Raw genomic sequence first — 15,584 nt, forward strand, 5'->3', positions numbered from 1 at the left:
ACTTGAAGAGTAGTTATTAGTGGTTTGCCTTTAATTTGTGAGGACACACCAAGTGGGTGTGTCTTGCAGGGTCTTTTCCTGAGTCTAGTACTATTCAATATGTTCATTAATTACTTGGATAATCGAGTAGCGAGTATGCTTATAAAATTTGCCAATGACACCTAGGTGGGAGGGATTGCAAGCACTTTGGAGGACAGGTTTAAAATTGAAAATGACCTTGACAAATAGGAGAATTAGTCTGAATTAAACCACATGAAATTTAATAAAGACACGTTCAAAGTACTTCACTTAGGAAGGAAAAATCAAAAACCACAACTAAAAATAGGGAATAACTGGCTGTGCAGTAGTACTGAAGTAGAGGATCTGGGGGTCATTCAGCACTTCTGCCATTTCCACATTTTCTGTTATTGTTTCCCCTTGCTCCCCACCATTGAATAACAGGCCTACCCTGTCCTTGGTCTTCCTCTTCCTCATAATGTATGTGTAGAATGTTATTGTTATTTATGTCTCTAGCTAGTTTAATCTCATTTTGTGCCTTGGCCTTTCTTATTTTGTCTCTACATGCTTGTGTTGTTTGTTTCTATTCATCCTCTGTAATATGACCTAGTTTCCACTTTTTGTGGGACTCTTTTTGGAGTTTCAGATCCTTGAAGATCTCTTGCTTAAGCCAGGGCTGTCTCTTGCCATACTTCCTATCTTTCCTATGCAGTGGGATAGTTTTCTCTTGTGCCCTCAATAATGTCTCAATAATAAAATTGCCAACTCTCTTTAATAACAGAGAGATTCATTGCAAATTACTGACTTGCAAGTTATTGATTTAGGGTGAAATTCACTCTGTACAAACAACCAATGCAAGGACTATGTACCACTTAAATCTTCAAAGTAGAGATCGAATAGTACCTTACACGTTGCATAGGCCTTGTGTTGGCCAATTGCATACGAATGAATTTCACTCCAGGCCCTAGTCTACACAGGAAAGTTGCACAGGTTTTTAAACTAATTTGGTCAAACCAGTGGAAACCCCTATGTGGACACTCCTATTGCAGTTTTGCTCAAACCTGTTCCCAGTCAACTTAAACCAAGGGAAGCTGCTCGTCAACTGAAATAAGAGTTCCTCACAGATGTTTGTACTGGATTTATTAAATCAACTTAAATTCACACCTTAGTTAAACCAGTGCAGCTTTCTTGTGTAGACAAGCTGTGAGAGACATTTTTCCAGGGCCTACAGAACTGCTGTAACAACGACAACCCCAACAGTAAGCAGTAGCACATATATACAGAATTACCAAAGAGGAAAGCTCTTGTCTTCAGCTCTGCCAAGCACAGAGTCACGAATGTGCTCATATGTAACCATCCGCACTCCGGAGTATACTACAGAAAACAAAACCACAAGAGAATTTTTAGAGCAGCCCTCTCTTTTGTTTGTACTATAATAGAAAACCAAGAGATTAATTGTAAAACACCTACCACAATAGGACCGTTGGTCTTGACTGAGGCATTTGGTTGCTACTGTAGTAATAAATAATCCAAAAGGGAAGGAAGAAGAGGCTGAGTGAAATATTTGCCCTAGCCATGAACTTATTAGTGTAACGGAATCTCTTTTGCTAAGTGGTATTTCTTGTCACAGATATGAGGTGTCTCAGCACTTTAAGACACTTTACTTCACTGGCCATCTCACCACCAATCTGTGAGATTTGTTTCCTTTCCAGCAAACTAGCCATTAATGAATCCTCTATGTGCGTTCCCTCCCACAGGTGCAATCCCTTTAAGATTTGCTGCTTACAGTGGATTTGCAATTAAAAAAAATACAAACCAGCTATCTCTGAGAACCTCTTCCTGCTAATGAGAAGGGAATGTGGTATAATGGATGGGGCACTAGACTGCAGTTCGGATTGCATGGTTTGAAGTCCTGGCCCTGCCATGGACCTGCTGGGTGACCTTGGAGAAGTCACTTCCCTTCTGTAAATTGAGGGTAATGATACTGACCTCCTTTGTGAAGCACTTTGAGACCTACTGATGAAAAGTGCTGTATAACTATCCACTTCAAATTCCAGCCTTTAGTTAATTTGGATTGATTTTCTTGGATGTCCCCATGTAGACAAGCCCTTTGAGTCCTGGACCTCAATGGAAAAATAGGGGGTTCAATTGAAAATGTTTGATTGTATGATTTGACTGCACATTCCAACTCAGGCAAGGATGTAAGTAACAGCAAAAAGGCTCGGAAATGGAGCACTTGGGTCCCTCTACAGGCTATAATTAAGGCTCTGAGTCTGTCATGGAGATCCTGGATTCCATGACTCTCCAGGACTTCCATGACTCCTGCAGCAGCTGGTACGGCTGACCCCTGGGGCCAACTGCACCGGCTGCTGCTCAGGCGGCCTCAGGCAGCTGGCCCCAGGGGCCACCAGAGGAGCAGCAGTCCTGGGCGCTGCCCCGAAGCAGCAGCAGCACCCTGAGCTGCCTCCCCTCTGGAGCAGCAGCGGAGCCCCTGAGCAGCAGTGGTGCCCCAGAGCAGGACCGGCTTTAGGAGGTGCAGGGCCCAATTCGAACAGTTTCGATGAAGCCCCGCCAGGGATGACTTAAAAAAAAAACACATAAAAAAACACGTGGAGCTTGTACTTACTGGGTGGTGCTCCAAGTTTTTGACGGCACTTCGGCGGCAGGTCCTTCACTCACTCCAGGTCTTCAGCAGCACTGAAGGACCCACCGCCGAAGTGCCGCCGAAGACCCAGAGCAAGTGAAGGACCCGCCACTGAAGTGCTGCTGAAGACCCGGAGCGCCGCCAGGTGAGTAAAAGTTAAAAAGGTGCCTCTAGCCAGGGAAGGGATTCTCACTAGGCACGGGGCCCTCTTAGACGTGGGGCCTGCTTCGGAGGAATTGGTGGAATAGGCCTAAAGCCGGCCCTGCCCCAGAATCCTCCCCGCCTCTGAGCAGCAGTGGAGCCCCAGGCGCACCTAAGATTTAGTCAGGGGTATCTATAGTACAAGTCATGGGTAGGTCACGGGCCGTGAATTTTTGTTTATTGCCCGTGATCTGTCTATGACCCTTACTAATTACCTGTGACTAAATCTTAGCCTTAATTATAATGTTGTTTACTCAGTTCTACATACTGCATTGGAACTAGTTTATATTTTGATTGCATAAATGATAACACATTGTAAAACATTACAAGTTGTACAGTCTGATTAGGGAATGCATTCAAGTTCAGCAAGGTAGAGTTGGGAGAACTCCACTCTAAAGACCAGGAGCTTTATGCCAGCAAGCACGATTCTGTCTCAGGGTCTAGTGTTCCTCTCCATTCCCTACCTGGAGATTCCAAACCCTGTGCAGAGTGATTCTGTAGGACTGAACTGATGGCAGTAGCAACGGCGATGAAGCCACACTGTAAGGCCCGACTAGACCAGCTGTGGCAAGGGTACCAGAACTGACTTCACAGGAACACCTCACCAAGACCATCTGTGACGGGTCTGCAGAACTGACTTCACAGTGAGGCCCAATTGGACAAACTGTGGTGGGGATGCAGAACTGACTTCATGGCAAGACCCAACTAGAGCAGTCATGTTAGGCAGGCCAGTCATCCAGTTTTAGGTCAGACAGCCCTGTTTAAAGCAGTGCTTTAATGTTGCTAGTGAAGATGTGCCCTGAATGAGTGCCAAGAATGCCACTTACACAACCCCAGAAGATGGGACGTTCCCCTGCCTGCATATCTCCACCCTCAGCAGAATGACTGGCATGCATTGTGCATGTTAGGTCACGTAGGCAGGGGTGGGGCAGTGTGCTCTTCAAAATGGCATCCCCTAGTCACGAAACCAGACAAAACAACATCCTGTGTTGTCTCAGTACAGGGTAGGGGACAGACAATTTAAAAACAGGGCTGTCTGACCTAAAACTGGATGAATGGCCTGCCTAACATGACTGCTCTGGTTGGGTCTTGCCATGAAGTCAGTTCTGCATCCCCACCACAGTTTGTCCAATTGGGCCTCACTGTGAAGTCAGTTCTGCAGACCCGTCACAGATGGTCTTGGTGAGGTGTTCCTGTGAAGTCAGTTCTGGTACCCTTGCCACAGCTGGTCTAGTCGGGCCTTACAGTGTGGCTTCATCGCCGTTGCCACTGCCATCAGTTCAGTCCTACAGAATCACTCTGCACAGGGTTTGGAATCTCCAGGTAGGAAATGGAGAGGAACACTAGACCCTGAGACAGAGTAGTGCTTGCTGGCATAAAGCTCCTGGTCTTTAGAGTGGAGTTCTCACAACCCTGCTAAACCCAGGGTTGTGAGTTCAGCCCTTGAGAGGGCCACTTAGGGATCTGGGGCAAAATCAGTACTTGGTCCTGCTAGTGAAGGCAGGAGGCTGGACTCGATGACCTTTTGGGGTCCCTTCCAGCTCTAGGAGCTAAATTAAATTAATGGAGATATACCTAATTTAATTTAGCTCTCCCAGCACTATAAAAAACCCACCTCCAAGTGAGGAACAGCTCCCAGCGCTGGTGCACTGTCTAAACTGGCACTTTACAGCGCTGAAACCTGCAGCGCTCATGGCAGTGTTTTTTCACACCCCTGAGCAAGAAAGTTGCAACACTGTAAAGTGCCAGTGTAGACAAGCCCTCAGACAAGCCCTAATTAGAGCTGGGAGTGGGGTTTCAGGTGGGTGAGAACTGTTGTGCGATTAAGGGTCCTCAGTAAGCTGGCCAGTTACTGTCTGCAGGGTTGACTGAACAACTGACATACTAACGGGGTTTGGGTTGTTGTGTTGCATGTAAATATATGTGCAGTGATCATGCTTTAGGACTTTTTTCTTTCCCCCTGCCAAATAAAAGGAACCAGTGGCTCCAGGATCCCAAGGATGCTGAGTGCCTGTGAGTGGGAAACAACAACCTGCAAAGGTAACTGGCGAAGTTTAACTTTAACTTCTCAGAGCCAGAAGTCAGAATACGGCTCTGGGTGATGGCTCAAGCCACAGTTTAAGAGGACCTCGAGGCACAATGAATGAGCCCTTGTGCTGCCATTGGCACTTGCCTGAAGGGTTATAAATAGACATGGCAGGATTATGACACAAGACAGCATAGCTGTGGGATATAGCACACAGCAGTGGTTTTCAAACTGCGGGTCACAACCCAGTACTGGGTTGCAGAATGTAAGGCACTGGGTTGCAGTGGCTCTGGTCAGCACCGCCGACAGGGCCATTAAAAGTCCTGTCGGTGGTGCTGCCTGGCTAGGCAGGCAAGTTTCTACCTGTTCCAACGCCGCGCTGTGCCCTGGAAGCAGCCAGCAGCAGGTCTGGCTCCTAGGTAGGGGGGCCACGGAGCTCTGCAGACTGTCCCCACCCTGAGCACCAACTCTGCACTCCCAGGGGCCGTGCCTGCAGGTGAGAGCTGCATGGAGCTGCTTGCACGCCTCTGCCTAGGAACTGGACCTGCTGCTGGCCACTTCCAGGGTGCTGTGTGGTCCGCGGGTCCTCTGCACCAGCCCTGAGTCCCCCCCAAACCCAGAGCCCCCTCCTGCACCCCAAACCCCTCATCCCCGTCTCCACCCCAGAGCCTGCCATCCCAGCCAAGAGCCATGACCCCCTCCTACACCCTACCCTGCAGTCCTCAGCCCTGCACCCCAACCCTCTGCCCTAGCCCTGAGCCCCTCCCACACCTCAGACCCCTCATCCCCAGCTCAATTGGGTCGTGGGAATCAACAGTTTTCTTCAGCTGGGTCACCAGAAAAAAAGTTTGAAAATCACTGGCATATAGCATTCTGACTCATTGCTATGGGAAAAGATAATCACCTATGTGTCTGTAGACAGCAGGTGTTGCTCCTTGCCAGAGTTTTAGTAAGCCTTCCTCCTGAACAATCCCTGCTGCAGTACGTAGCATGCCACGGTAGGGTACAGCTCTTCTGGCAGCAGCTCCATACCGACGAACAGCAGCTTCACCTTGGATCTGTAGTCGCGTTTTCGTGAGATCCAGGGGAAAGGTTACTAGCAGAAAATAACAGCGAACACAGCTGAACCAGGCCACATCCTGCAGAACACAATGTTGCGAAACACAGGCTGGCAGCATTTGATTTGCCGCAAGCACTGTTAGCAGGCGCTCATCCTGACTGAGTCCTTATTCATGGTGCCTTTTGACAAGATAGCAAAAATATATCAATCGCCTTTCATTCTATCCCAAGTTCTTGTCATTCCAAATCCAATGCTTACCACCTGTCCCACTTTTGAAGTTTCTTTGGAGAAGCATTTGGAGTTTCTGGAAGATGCTGGAGCACGTTAAATCCTTCTCAGTTACTTCCACCCTTTTACATACTCTGTGACCAAGACTTTGGTGTGCACAATGCAGTGCACCTCATTCTCAAGTGGCCACTCTGAATTTCCAGAGGGAAAGCACACTTTGCAGAGTCAGTAATCTCCTCATCCCTATGCAGGGGAGCATAAAATGGGCAGATGTTTGACTGCTCCATCCCACAAAGTGGGGGAGCTGCTTTGAGCAGAGGGGGAAGCAATATTCTATTGGCGTGGATCAGGGGTCGGCAACCTCTGGCACGCAGCTCACCAGGGTAAGCACCCTGGTGGGCCAGGCCAGTTTGTTTACCTGCCGCATCCTCACGTTCGGCCGATCGCAGCTTCCACTGGCTGCGGTTCACCACTCCAGGCCAATGGGGGCTGCAAGAAGTTGCGGCCAGCACATCCATTAGCCCGCACCGCTTTCCATAGCCCCTATTGGCCTGGAGCGGCGAACTGTGGCCAGTGGAAGCCGTGATCAGCCAAACCTGCGGATGCAGCAGGTAAACAAACCAGCCCGGCCCGCCAGGGTGCTTGCCCTGGCGAGCCACATGCCAGAGGTTGCCGACCCCTGGCGTGGATTAATAGAAGATTACTTTTCCCCATTGGAACAAAGCAGAACCAGAGAAGAAAGTGTCCCTTAGTCCATTCCCTGTGCTGCTTCTGGGGCAATGCAGTTACACACTGCCCTTACATAAAAATAAACTTGACAACAGCTAGGCTGCTGGTGTGCTGAGAGCACCGCCTCTTGTGCTAACCAACACTGCCTTATATTTCCCAGGCTGCCTGTATCCATCGGTTGTCTCTTGTTTTATACTATATTGTAACGTCTGTGGAGTACAGACTATCTCTTGGTTCTGTGTTTGTACAGAGCCTAGCACAATGGAGTTCTGGCCCGTGACTCGGGCTCCTAGGCACTACAGTAATACAAATAATGAACAAAACTAATAATAATACTTAGAGATGCCGGTAAAGTCACAGTATAATCTTATTATTATTTCTTGTATTGGATATCTTTAAACAATAAAGAACCCTTAAATCACTAGAACATTGCACCAAGTTTGCATGTACAAATTAATAGTTTACACTACACAGATATTACAAAATATCAAATTATTTATCACAGTGCAGCATTGCATAGGCATTCCCTCTTCCTTAAATATCTGCTATCTCTAAAGACAGCTCAACTGTAATTAGAAACATCAGCTTCCCAACTAGATTAGATCTCTTTTTGGAGAGAAGGGGGAACGCTACTCTAAACTAATTGTAGAAGGCAAATTACTCATACAGTCAACTTCAACTGATTATTCCGCCTTTTTGGTGTTCTATCAGAAATAAGAGTACGTTGCACATTTAAATCACTCAGAACTTGTCCTGATTCACTACTGCATCCCACTGTTCTCAACAGCAAAGAATTTGGGGCTAGTCTACATTGGCAACGCTAAAGTGTTGCTCTCCCAGCACTATAAAAAAACCTCACCTCCACGAGGGGCATGGCTCCCAGCACTGGTGCAGTGTCTACACTGGCACTTTACAGTGCTGAAACTTGCTGCACTCGGGGGTGTTTTTTCACACCCCCAAGCAAGAAAGTTGCACCGCTGTAAATTGCCAGTGTAGAGAAGCCCTAGATCTGAAATACCTACCGCAGAGCAATACCAAGTTTGCAAAGCAGCAGACCCAGAGAAACTATGTGATCACCCAGTACTTCCAGACCAGCTTCCTACAGCAGCCAGAGCCCCGGCCCTTTAAATCTCCTCCCAAACCCCAGGTAGTGGCAGCAGGGCTTCAGCAGTGATTTAGAGGGCCCAGGGCTCCAACACTGCAGGGAGCCCCGGGACCTTTAAATCATTGCCGGAGCCCTGCCGCCACTATCCTGGGGCTCCAGCAGTGGGACTCAGGTGGCACTTTAAAGGGCCCAGGACACCTCCTGCTGTGGGGAGCCCTGGGCCCTTTAAAGCACCACCCAAGCCCACCCACCCAAGCCCTGCGGTAGCGGCAGCAGGGCTCTGGTGGTGATTTAAAGGGCCAGGGCTCCCCGCAGCACCTGGAGCCCCTGGCCCTTTAAAGCGCTGCCTGAACCCCGCTGCCGGAGCCCTGGGGTGGCAGCATCAGGGCTCCATTGGCAATTTAAAGGGCCTGGAGCTCCACTGCTGTAGTGGTGGCTGGAGCCCCGGGCCCCTTAAATCACCCCTGAGCCCTGGGGCTCCCAGCCACCTCTGCAGCTGGTGGCTCCTGGGTTGATTTAAAGGCCATGCCTCTTCCAGGTGAGGCTACATCTCTTCTGGTTGAGGCCACACTCGTGGTCAGGACTCCAGCATATTGGTAAGTCCTTTAAGTTACTTTCACCCCTGCATGTGATGTAATATATTTTGTAAGCTGCACTACATAGAAAAGTATAAAGAGGAGACACCAGTGTAACAAGTTCCTTGCGCTAGGAAGTTGTTGAATGTTAAAGCAGCAGTGAACAGAGAGCTGAGGGAATGGGGCTGAGCATTTTCCCTACCCCCCCCCACCCCCACCCCAGTCAATCACGACTCCCTTCCCTCTAATAAAATCAAAGTGGCTGGTACCTAGTTCTGCAACAGCCGCTGCACAGGCTGACAGCAGGAACTTGCTGGCTCGGGGCCATCTCTCGGGGAAAGGCAAACTTCTCTCCTCCTGGGAATAGCATTCAGCATGTAACATCACAGGCGCACTCACCCACCCACCCAAAAGAATCTGGAAAGAATTAAAAGTCAGTGACCTCTCTTGAGGTCATTTTCCTGAAGTTCCAGTAGCACCAGGGAGCACTCACTCCACACCCTCTCCCGATAAGTAGGCTCCAAAGTCTCTGCTCAGTGACATAACCAAGTCCTAGAGAGGGTTCTGGGAAATGTAGTCTTTCATCCAATCTCTCTCACACATGCGGTAGCGAAAGTTGGTTTTTAAGCCGTTATTTATTGCCAGTCGCTGATATTCAAAAATTATTAGTCCGGTCCCCAAAGTCATGAGATTGGTTTACACATAGTGAGACTTTTAAAAGATTATAGTTGCCTTTAGCTATTTGAGTGGTTAAAGTTCATGTTTTCAAACTTTGCTCTGCAATCATAAGAGCTAGAAAAAAAATTTTTTCTAACTGAAAGCTAAGATTCTCACATAGTCAGGACTCCAGGACAGGGGTGCCATTTCAGATTTTAACTGTAATTTCAGAGGCTACTTAGGCACCTGAAAGCTCTAGGTGTGGTGGTTTTGTTTTGCAGATAAGTTAGAAATTAACTGATGGGAACACTGTATCTAATTCCTATATAAAGAAAGAAAAAACACCAATTAAAGCCATATTTTGTTTATATGTAAATTTAGAACAATCAGGCGATAATACAAGATATTTCCAAACCCACGCATTGAGGTATCCATTTTGGAGCCTTAGCACAGATATCAGAAACACAAGTTTGATACTTTGTACACCATCTTTAGTAGAGATAAATAAAAATAAATAAAATTTGCCTAATATTTGCTTACTTTCTCTGACACACTCTGTGTTACTGCCGTTATCCACTCTGTTTTAGTCAATTGTTTTTTCACTCCACTAAAAACATATTTACTTAATTTTAACGTGCACGATTAAGTTCCTCCCCGCCATATTAAGAATGGGAATTTATTTGTTTAATTACACTGCTCTACAGCCAAAATGCTTCTGAAATAAATGTAGTCCAACTTTACTAATTCTGGGTCACTGAGAACGAAAATGATGCTTAAAATTGTTGATTGGCTCTAGTTTTCTAGATATGCTATTGGGTCAGGATATATGACCCTTGACTTGGGAATGGCGGAGGATAAGTGAGTTATAAAGGGAAGGGATCTCAATTTAAACCAGAAATGACTAAAATACATCTTTGACTGGATCTATGAATAAATCTGTGACTGGGTTTGGACAGTACTTGCTTTTTAGGCAAAACAATGAATGATGCAATCTGAAGCTGGTATTGCGTCATACATGATATGAATTGCATCATGTTATTCCTAGACGTCATGGATGATGCAAGCACAACGAAGCTTACATCACTCTGCTGAACAAATTGCCCTATATCAGCTCTAGAAGTCATACAGTGTTGTGCTCTCTTATTTGTCAGTGTTTGATTTTGCAAAGGGACACATTTCTGTTTAGCCAAAGTGAGCAGAGATGCCTCATACTTGTGTGAACAGTGCAGATAACTTCTGCTATGTTTGTAGTGAAGTGACTTTTGCATCACAAAAGCGCAGTATAACCACTATGGTTAAGAAAGCCTATCACCTTTATTTTGGCTGCAAAATTGGAGATCAGGACAAGAGGTGGGCCCCACACATATGCTGCAACACTTGTGCAACAAATCTTCGCCAGTAGTTGAACAGGAAAAGGAAATCTATGCCTTTTGCAGTGCCAATGATTTGGAGAGAGCCAACATATCATACCAGCAATTGTTACTTCTGCATGGTGCCTCCAGTTGGGAAAGGTGTGTCAAAGAAGAAAAAGTGGACTGTGCATTATCCAAACATTCCATCAGCTATACGCCCAGTACCCCACGGAGAAGGACTGCCGGTTCCTGATGCACCAGAATCATTCTCACTTGAGTCACATGAGGAAGAGGGATGAAACTTCTGGTCCTGAACCATCAATGTCACAGGACCCACATTTTCTCCCATCCTCCTCCTCTGAACCACACCTCATAACACAAGATGAACTGAATGACCTTGTCAGGGATTTGGAACTATCCGAGAGTAAGGCAGAGCTGTTGGGCTCCAGACTACAGCAGTGGAATCTCCTGGCAGGCTATCAGGGCAAATGGAGCCCGTCAATGCTTGCAGACTATTGCTGGACAGTGACAAGAGATGCTCCATTTGATGAATACAAGAGACAAGCCAAGAAGCGTCGAGTAGACACTGAATAGGACTAAACTATGTACATCATAGTTTTTTGCCTTTTGTTTCATAATAAATTTTATTTATATAACCCTTTTGCTGATTTTTAAAGTGGTACATAAACAGGACAGGTGAAATATCATGTAAAGCAACCATAAACACATGAAAAGACCTAGGTTTACAATTTATGATTAAAACTCTACTATCTACAAAATATACATAGACATAAAATGCAAAAACGTAAATATCTTAGAAACAGTAGCCAATCAGTTGTTTTAATTGTCATATTTGAATTCAGCACATCAAAATACATAATAAATAGCACATTTTATCTCTGAAGCAGACGACTTCTCAAAAATTGTAGACCAGTGTTATTCTGGCATTTCTGTTTACTGAACACAATCATATATGTGACTCTAATATTTAAATTCATAATTACTATTAGTATCAGACTTGAAACTGCATTTATTTTCATATTAATTTTAAGTTATTTTACAGATATAATTAAAATATAATTTGAAAATAAGCAACCTTCATTTGCACAGTGTTCAGCATTTTTTTTTAAAAAAAAACAGGCATTGCTAAGGTGAGTACAAGCTAAATTTACATTCTGAAAGGATATGATTATTTGATTGTGTGTGTATTAGGGAGAGTGTGTGGGAGACTGAAGGTGTGTGTTGGGGGGAGTGTGTGTGTGAGATTGTCTATGCTGAATGATTGTGTCAGCACACTGTCTCTTTAAGCCAAGCACACACGAGTCTGAACACTTGTTCAGTACAGCAGCAGCAGCAGCTCCCACTCCTGAGCCAGAGGCACCTGCACAGACAAGTGTCCTGTCCCCACCTCCCCAGCCCGGTGGAGACCCACTTGGGCACGATATGTCCCCATATCTACTCTAGTAACACCATCAGAGGACCCAACCACATCAGCCACACTATCAAGGACTCATTCACCTGCACATCTACTAATGTTACATATGCCATCACGTGCCAGCAATGCCCCTCTGCCATGTACATTGGCCAAACCGGACAGTCTTTACGTAAAAGAATAAATGGACATAAATCAGACATCAGGAATGGTAACATACAAAAGCCAGTAGGAGAACTCTTCAGTCTTTCTCGACATTCTATAACAGATTTAAAACTAGCCATACTGGAACAAAAAAACTTCAGAAACAGACTTCAAAGAGAAACTGCAGAATTAAGGCCTGGTCTACGCTGCGGGGGGTGGGGGGTAATCAATCTAAGTTATGCAACTGTAGCTACATGAATAACGTAGCTGAAGTCGATGTACTTAGATTGACTTACTGTGGTGTCTTCACTGCAGTGAGTCGACTGCTGACGCTCCCCCATCGACTCTGCCTGCGCCTCTCACCGAACTGGAGTACAGGAGTTGAGGGGAGAGTGCTCAGGGGGGTCAATTTATCATGTCTAGATTAGACATAAACGCGATAAATAGACCCTCGCTGGATCGATCTGGCAGGTAGTGTAGACATATCCTAAAATTCATTTGCAAATTTAACATCATTAATTTGGGCTTGAATAGGTTGAATAAGTTGGGGTTGACTAGGGACTGGCTCATTACAGCTTTGCATCTCTTGGAATTGACGACACCTCATCAATTATTGGGAGTGGACTACATCCACCCTGATCAAATTGGCCCTGTCAACACTGGTTCTCTGCTTGTGAGGTAACTCTCTTCTCTTCATGTGTCAATATATTTTTGCCTGCATCTGTAATTTTCACTCCTTGCATCTGAAGTGGGTTTTTTACCTACGAAAGCTTATGCCCAAATAAATCTGTTAGTCTTTAAGGTGCCACAGGACTCCTTGTTGTTTTTACTCGGGCGCGGCCATCTCTATCATCAGACGAACTACTCCAATGCTGCACCAGCCATGGATCAACTTCCCAGAGAAGAGGAGACTGGCAGGGTGGCGGAAGCTGGGCAGTGGAGCATGGTGGCTGCTGACTGGGCAACCAGCTCTGTGAGGGATGCTACAGGTTGGGCTGAGACAAATTTTGGGGTGGCTATAGTCCCCGCAAATCTCCCCTTGCACCACCCTGTTTGTAAAATTATAATGTGGTATGAAACTCGGGGGAGGGGCCAGGTCCCTGCTTCCCTCCCTAAATGGTGCCCCACTCCAGGAGCTGGGGCTTCAATAAAACGACCCAAAATTGCGAGGCTCATGAAAAAACTAACAAGAGCTGGCAACACTATTGGACCAAATTCTATAATGGAGATATGCAAAACAATAAACAGCCATACTTTGCCCTTTACAACCATAGATCTGAAAGTACTTTACACAGAAGTATAAGTATTACTATTTGTATTTTAAAGATGGGGAAACTGAGGCAGAGCAGGTGAGTGAATTGCCCAAGGTGACACAATAAGTCAGCAGCAGAACCAGGAAAACAACTCAGGGCTCTGACTCTCACAACCACATCCTTGTACTTCACCAAGCTGCTTCCCAGGAAGTAAGCATGCTACAGAAAGCATAAGATCTCTAGTTCCACTGACACCCCTTCCTGCCTCCAAAACTGGGCAGACCCGCCTTGCAGAAATGATACAAGGGACCCAGAAAGGGGACATGTCATGGAACTGTTTCTCCCCTTCTATGCCCCCAGATGAGTTCTCCTTGCTTTGTAACCTTTCCTGCCATAGAAACACTGTGGAGAATCCATCCCTTTGCGATTACGTGCCTTTAATTAAATAAAACATTCTGAGGACATTAGGGTGTGGCTCTTACCAGCTTCCTTCTACACCCCTTACTTAAGAAGAACCTGTATTTCGTATCACTGGAATTACATGGGTGGATAAGATGTTAGAATCAAAGTGGGAGAATAATAATTGTATTATTATTTATAATTTGTATTTATCGTAGCCAAGCCAACCAGCCTAGGAACCTAGTTATGGACCAGGACTCCATTGTGCTAGGTGCTGTACACACACAGAGCAAAAAGACAGTCCCTGTCCTGAAGAGCTTACAATCTAAATATAAAGTAGAGACAACAGATGGATGCAGACAGATGGGGAGTACAAGGAAACAAATGAGACAGTACTGCCAGCACGATAGGCTGTCGTCTCAGCACTCCAGCAGCCTAACCACCGCCAATTTTTAGTAGGGATCTTGATCAAGGAGAGTTAAAGGGGTTTTGAAGGAGGACAATGAGTAAGTTTTACGGATATTTACAGTGAGCTTCTCCCAAGGGTGAGGGGCAGTGTTGGAGAAAGCACAAAAGTTGGCGGTTTGCCCTTACACCCAGTTCCTGCATGCACTTACACATACACCTCTAACCTGATATAACACTGTTCTTGGGAGCCAAAAAATCTTATCGTGTTATAGGTGAAACTGTGTTATATCAAACTTGCTTTGATCCAATGGAGTGCGCAGCCCACCCCCGCAGAGCACTACGTTACTGCGTGTTATATCGGGTGGCGTTATATCGACATAGTGGTGTATTAGGAGCTTTGCACACTGAACACAATGGATCTACTCACACATGTAAAGTTACTCATATGCATAAGAGTTTGCTACCATGGTGGCTTCAGGGCAGAGATTGTATCACCTGTACGTTCTGCAAAGCCCCTTGCTTTACATAGGTCAAAAATGTGCTAAAAGCCGTAATGTGAATATTACATTTCTGCTGCTCAAGGGGTATACACTAAAGGAATTTGTTTTAAAAACTCTGGCCCAATCCTTCACCCACAGAATTCACTGGGAGTTTGTAAATGACTTCAGAGAGAGCTGAATCCAATTGCAATGCCAAACGAAACTAGCAAAAGGTTAGTTGTCTCAAAGGGATGCTGTGATGTGTTTTGCAATGTTTTATTGTAGAGTGTAATCATTATTCTTCGCCTCGAGTGTTGCTCTCTGTACAGAATTTTGATGTACTTGTAAGAGTTCATTTTGATTCTCCTCTGCTGTCCTGTTGAAGATGCATCCACTTACCTGAATAACAATCCCATTAAAGTTAATTTGACCACTTGTTTGCTGAGATCTGCTAAAGGACACTTTTCTTTCTTCTGTACAGACAAAAAAACTAAACTCCTCAACCCAAAGCACCTCGGAGTGATAAACATATAGTGCAAAATTCTTATCTAATTTATACTCCCTGCTGTCAACGTCAACATCAACATCTCTAAATGTAAGGCACAGAACAGGTAACGGTGAAATTTTATGGCCTGTAACATACAGAAAATCAGATTAGATGATCTAATAGTTCCTTCCAGCCTTAAAAAAATCTATGAATCTAAAGTTTGTCCTTTTATTCTACATACCTGTTCATTTCTCATGTTGATAGCTATAACCCCCTCTCTCTACTCCTCAGTCTAGTCTATCCAAAATGGGCTTGATACAATCATCTTCCTCTCCTGTCATTCTGACCTTATTTCTTTATGATACTTATATGGCCTCCATCACCACTGAATCTTAGTACCTCACCATT

General features: G+C 45.5%; 1 protein-coding gene across 2 annotated transcripts in view; it reads right to left on the minus strand.

Moving 5' to 3' along the window:
• LOC127049581 (mitochondrial uncoupling protein 4-like) overlaps window positions 1-15,584 on the minus strand; it is a 75,678-nt gene that overhangs the window by 47,500 nt on the left and 12,594 nt on the right. For both annotated transcript variants that reach the window (XM_050950511.1, XM_050950512.1), the window contains exons 2-4: window positions 8,835-9,544; window positions 5,773-5,964; window positions 1,287-1,371 (exon numbers count right to left, since the gene is read on the minus strand). In XM_050950511.1, the coding sequence (XP_050806468.1) occupies window positions 1,287-1,371; window positions 5,773-5,964; window positions 8,835-8,949 (392 nt within the window). In that variant the 5' untranslated portion in view covers window positions 8,950-9,544. The remainder of the gene's footprint in view (window positions 1-1,286; window positions 1,372-5,772; window positions 5,965-8,834; window positions 9,545-15,584) is intronic.

This window comes from Gopherus flavomarginatus, chromosome 4 (assembly GCF_025201925.1).
Source record: "Gopherus flavomarginatus isolate rGopFla2 chromosome 4, rGopFla2.mat.asm, whole genome shotgun sequence".
In the NCBI taxonomy this organism is placed as follows: Eukaryota; Metazoa; Chordata; order Testudines; family Testudinidae; genus Gopherus; species Gopherus flavomarginatus.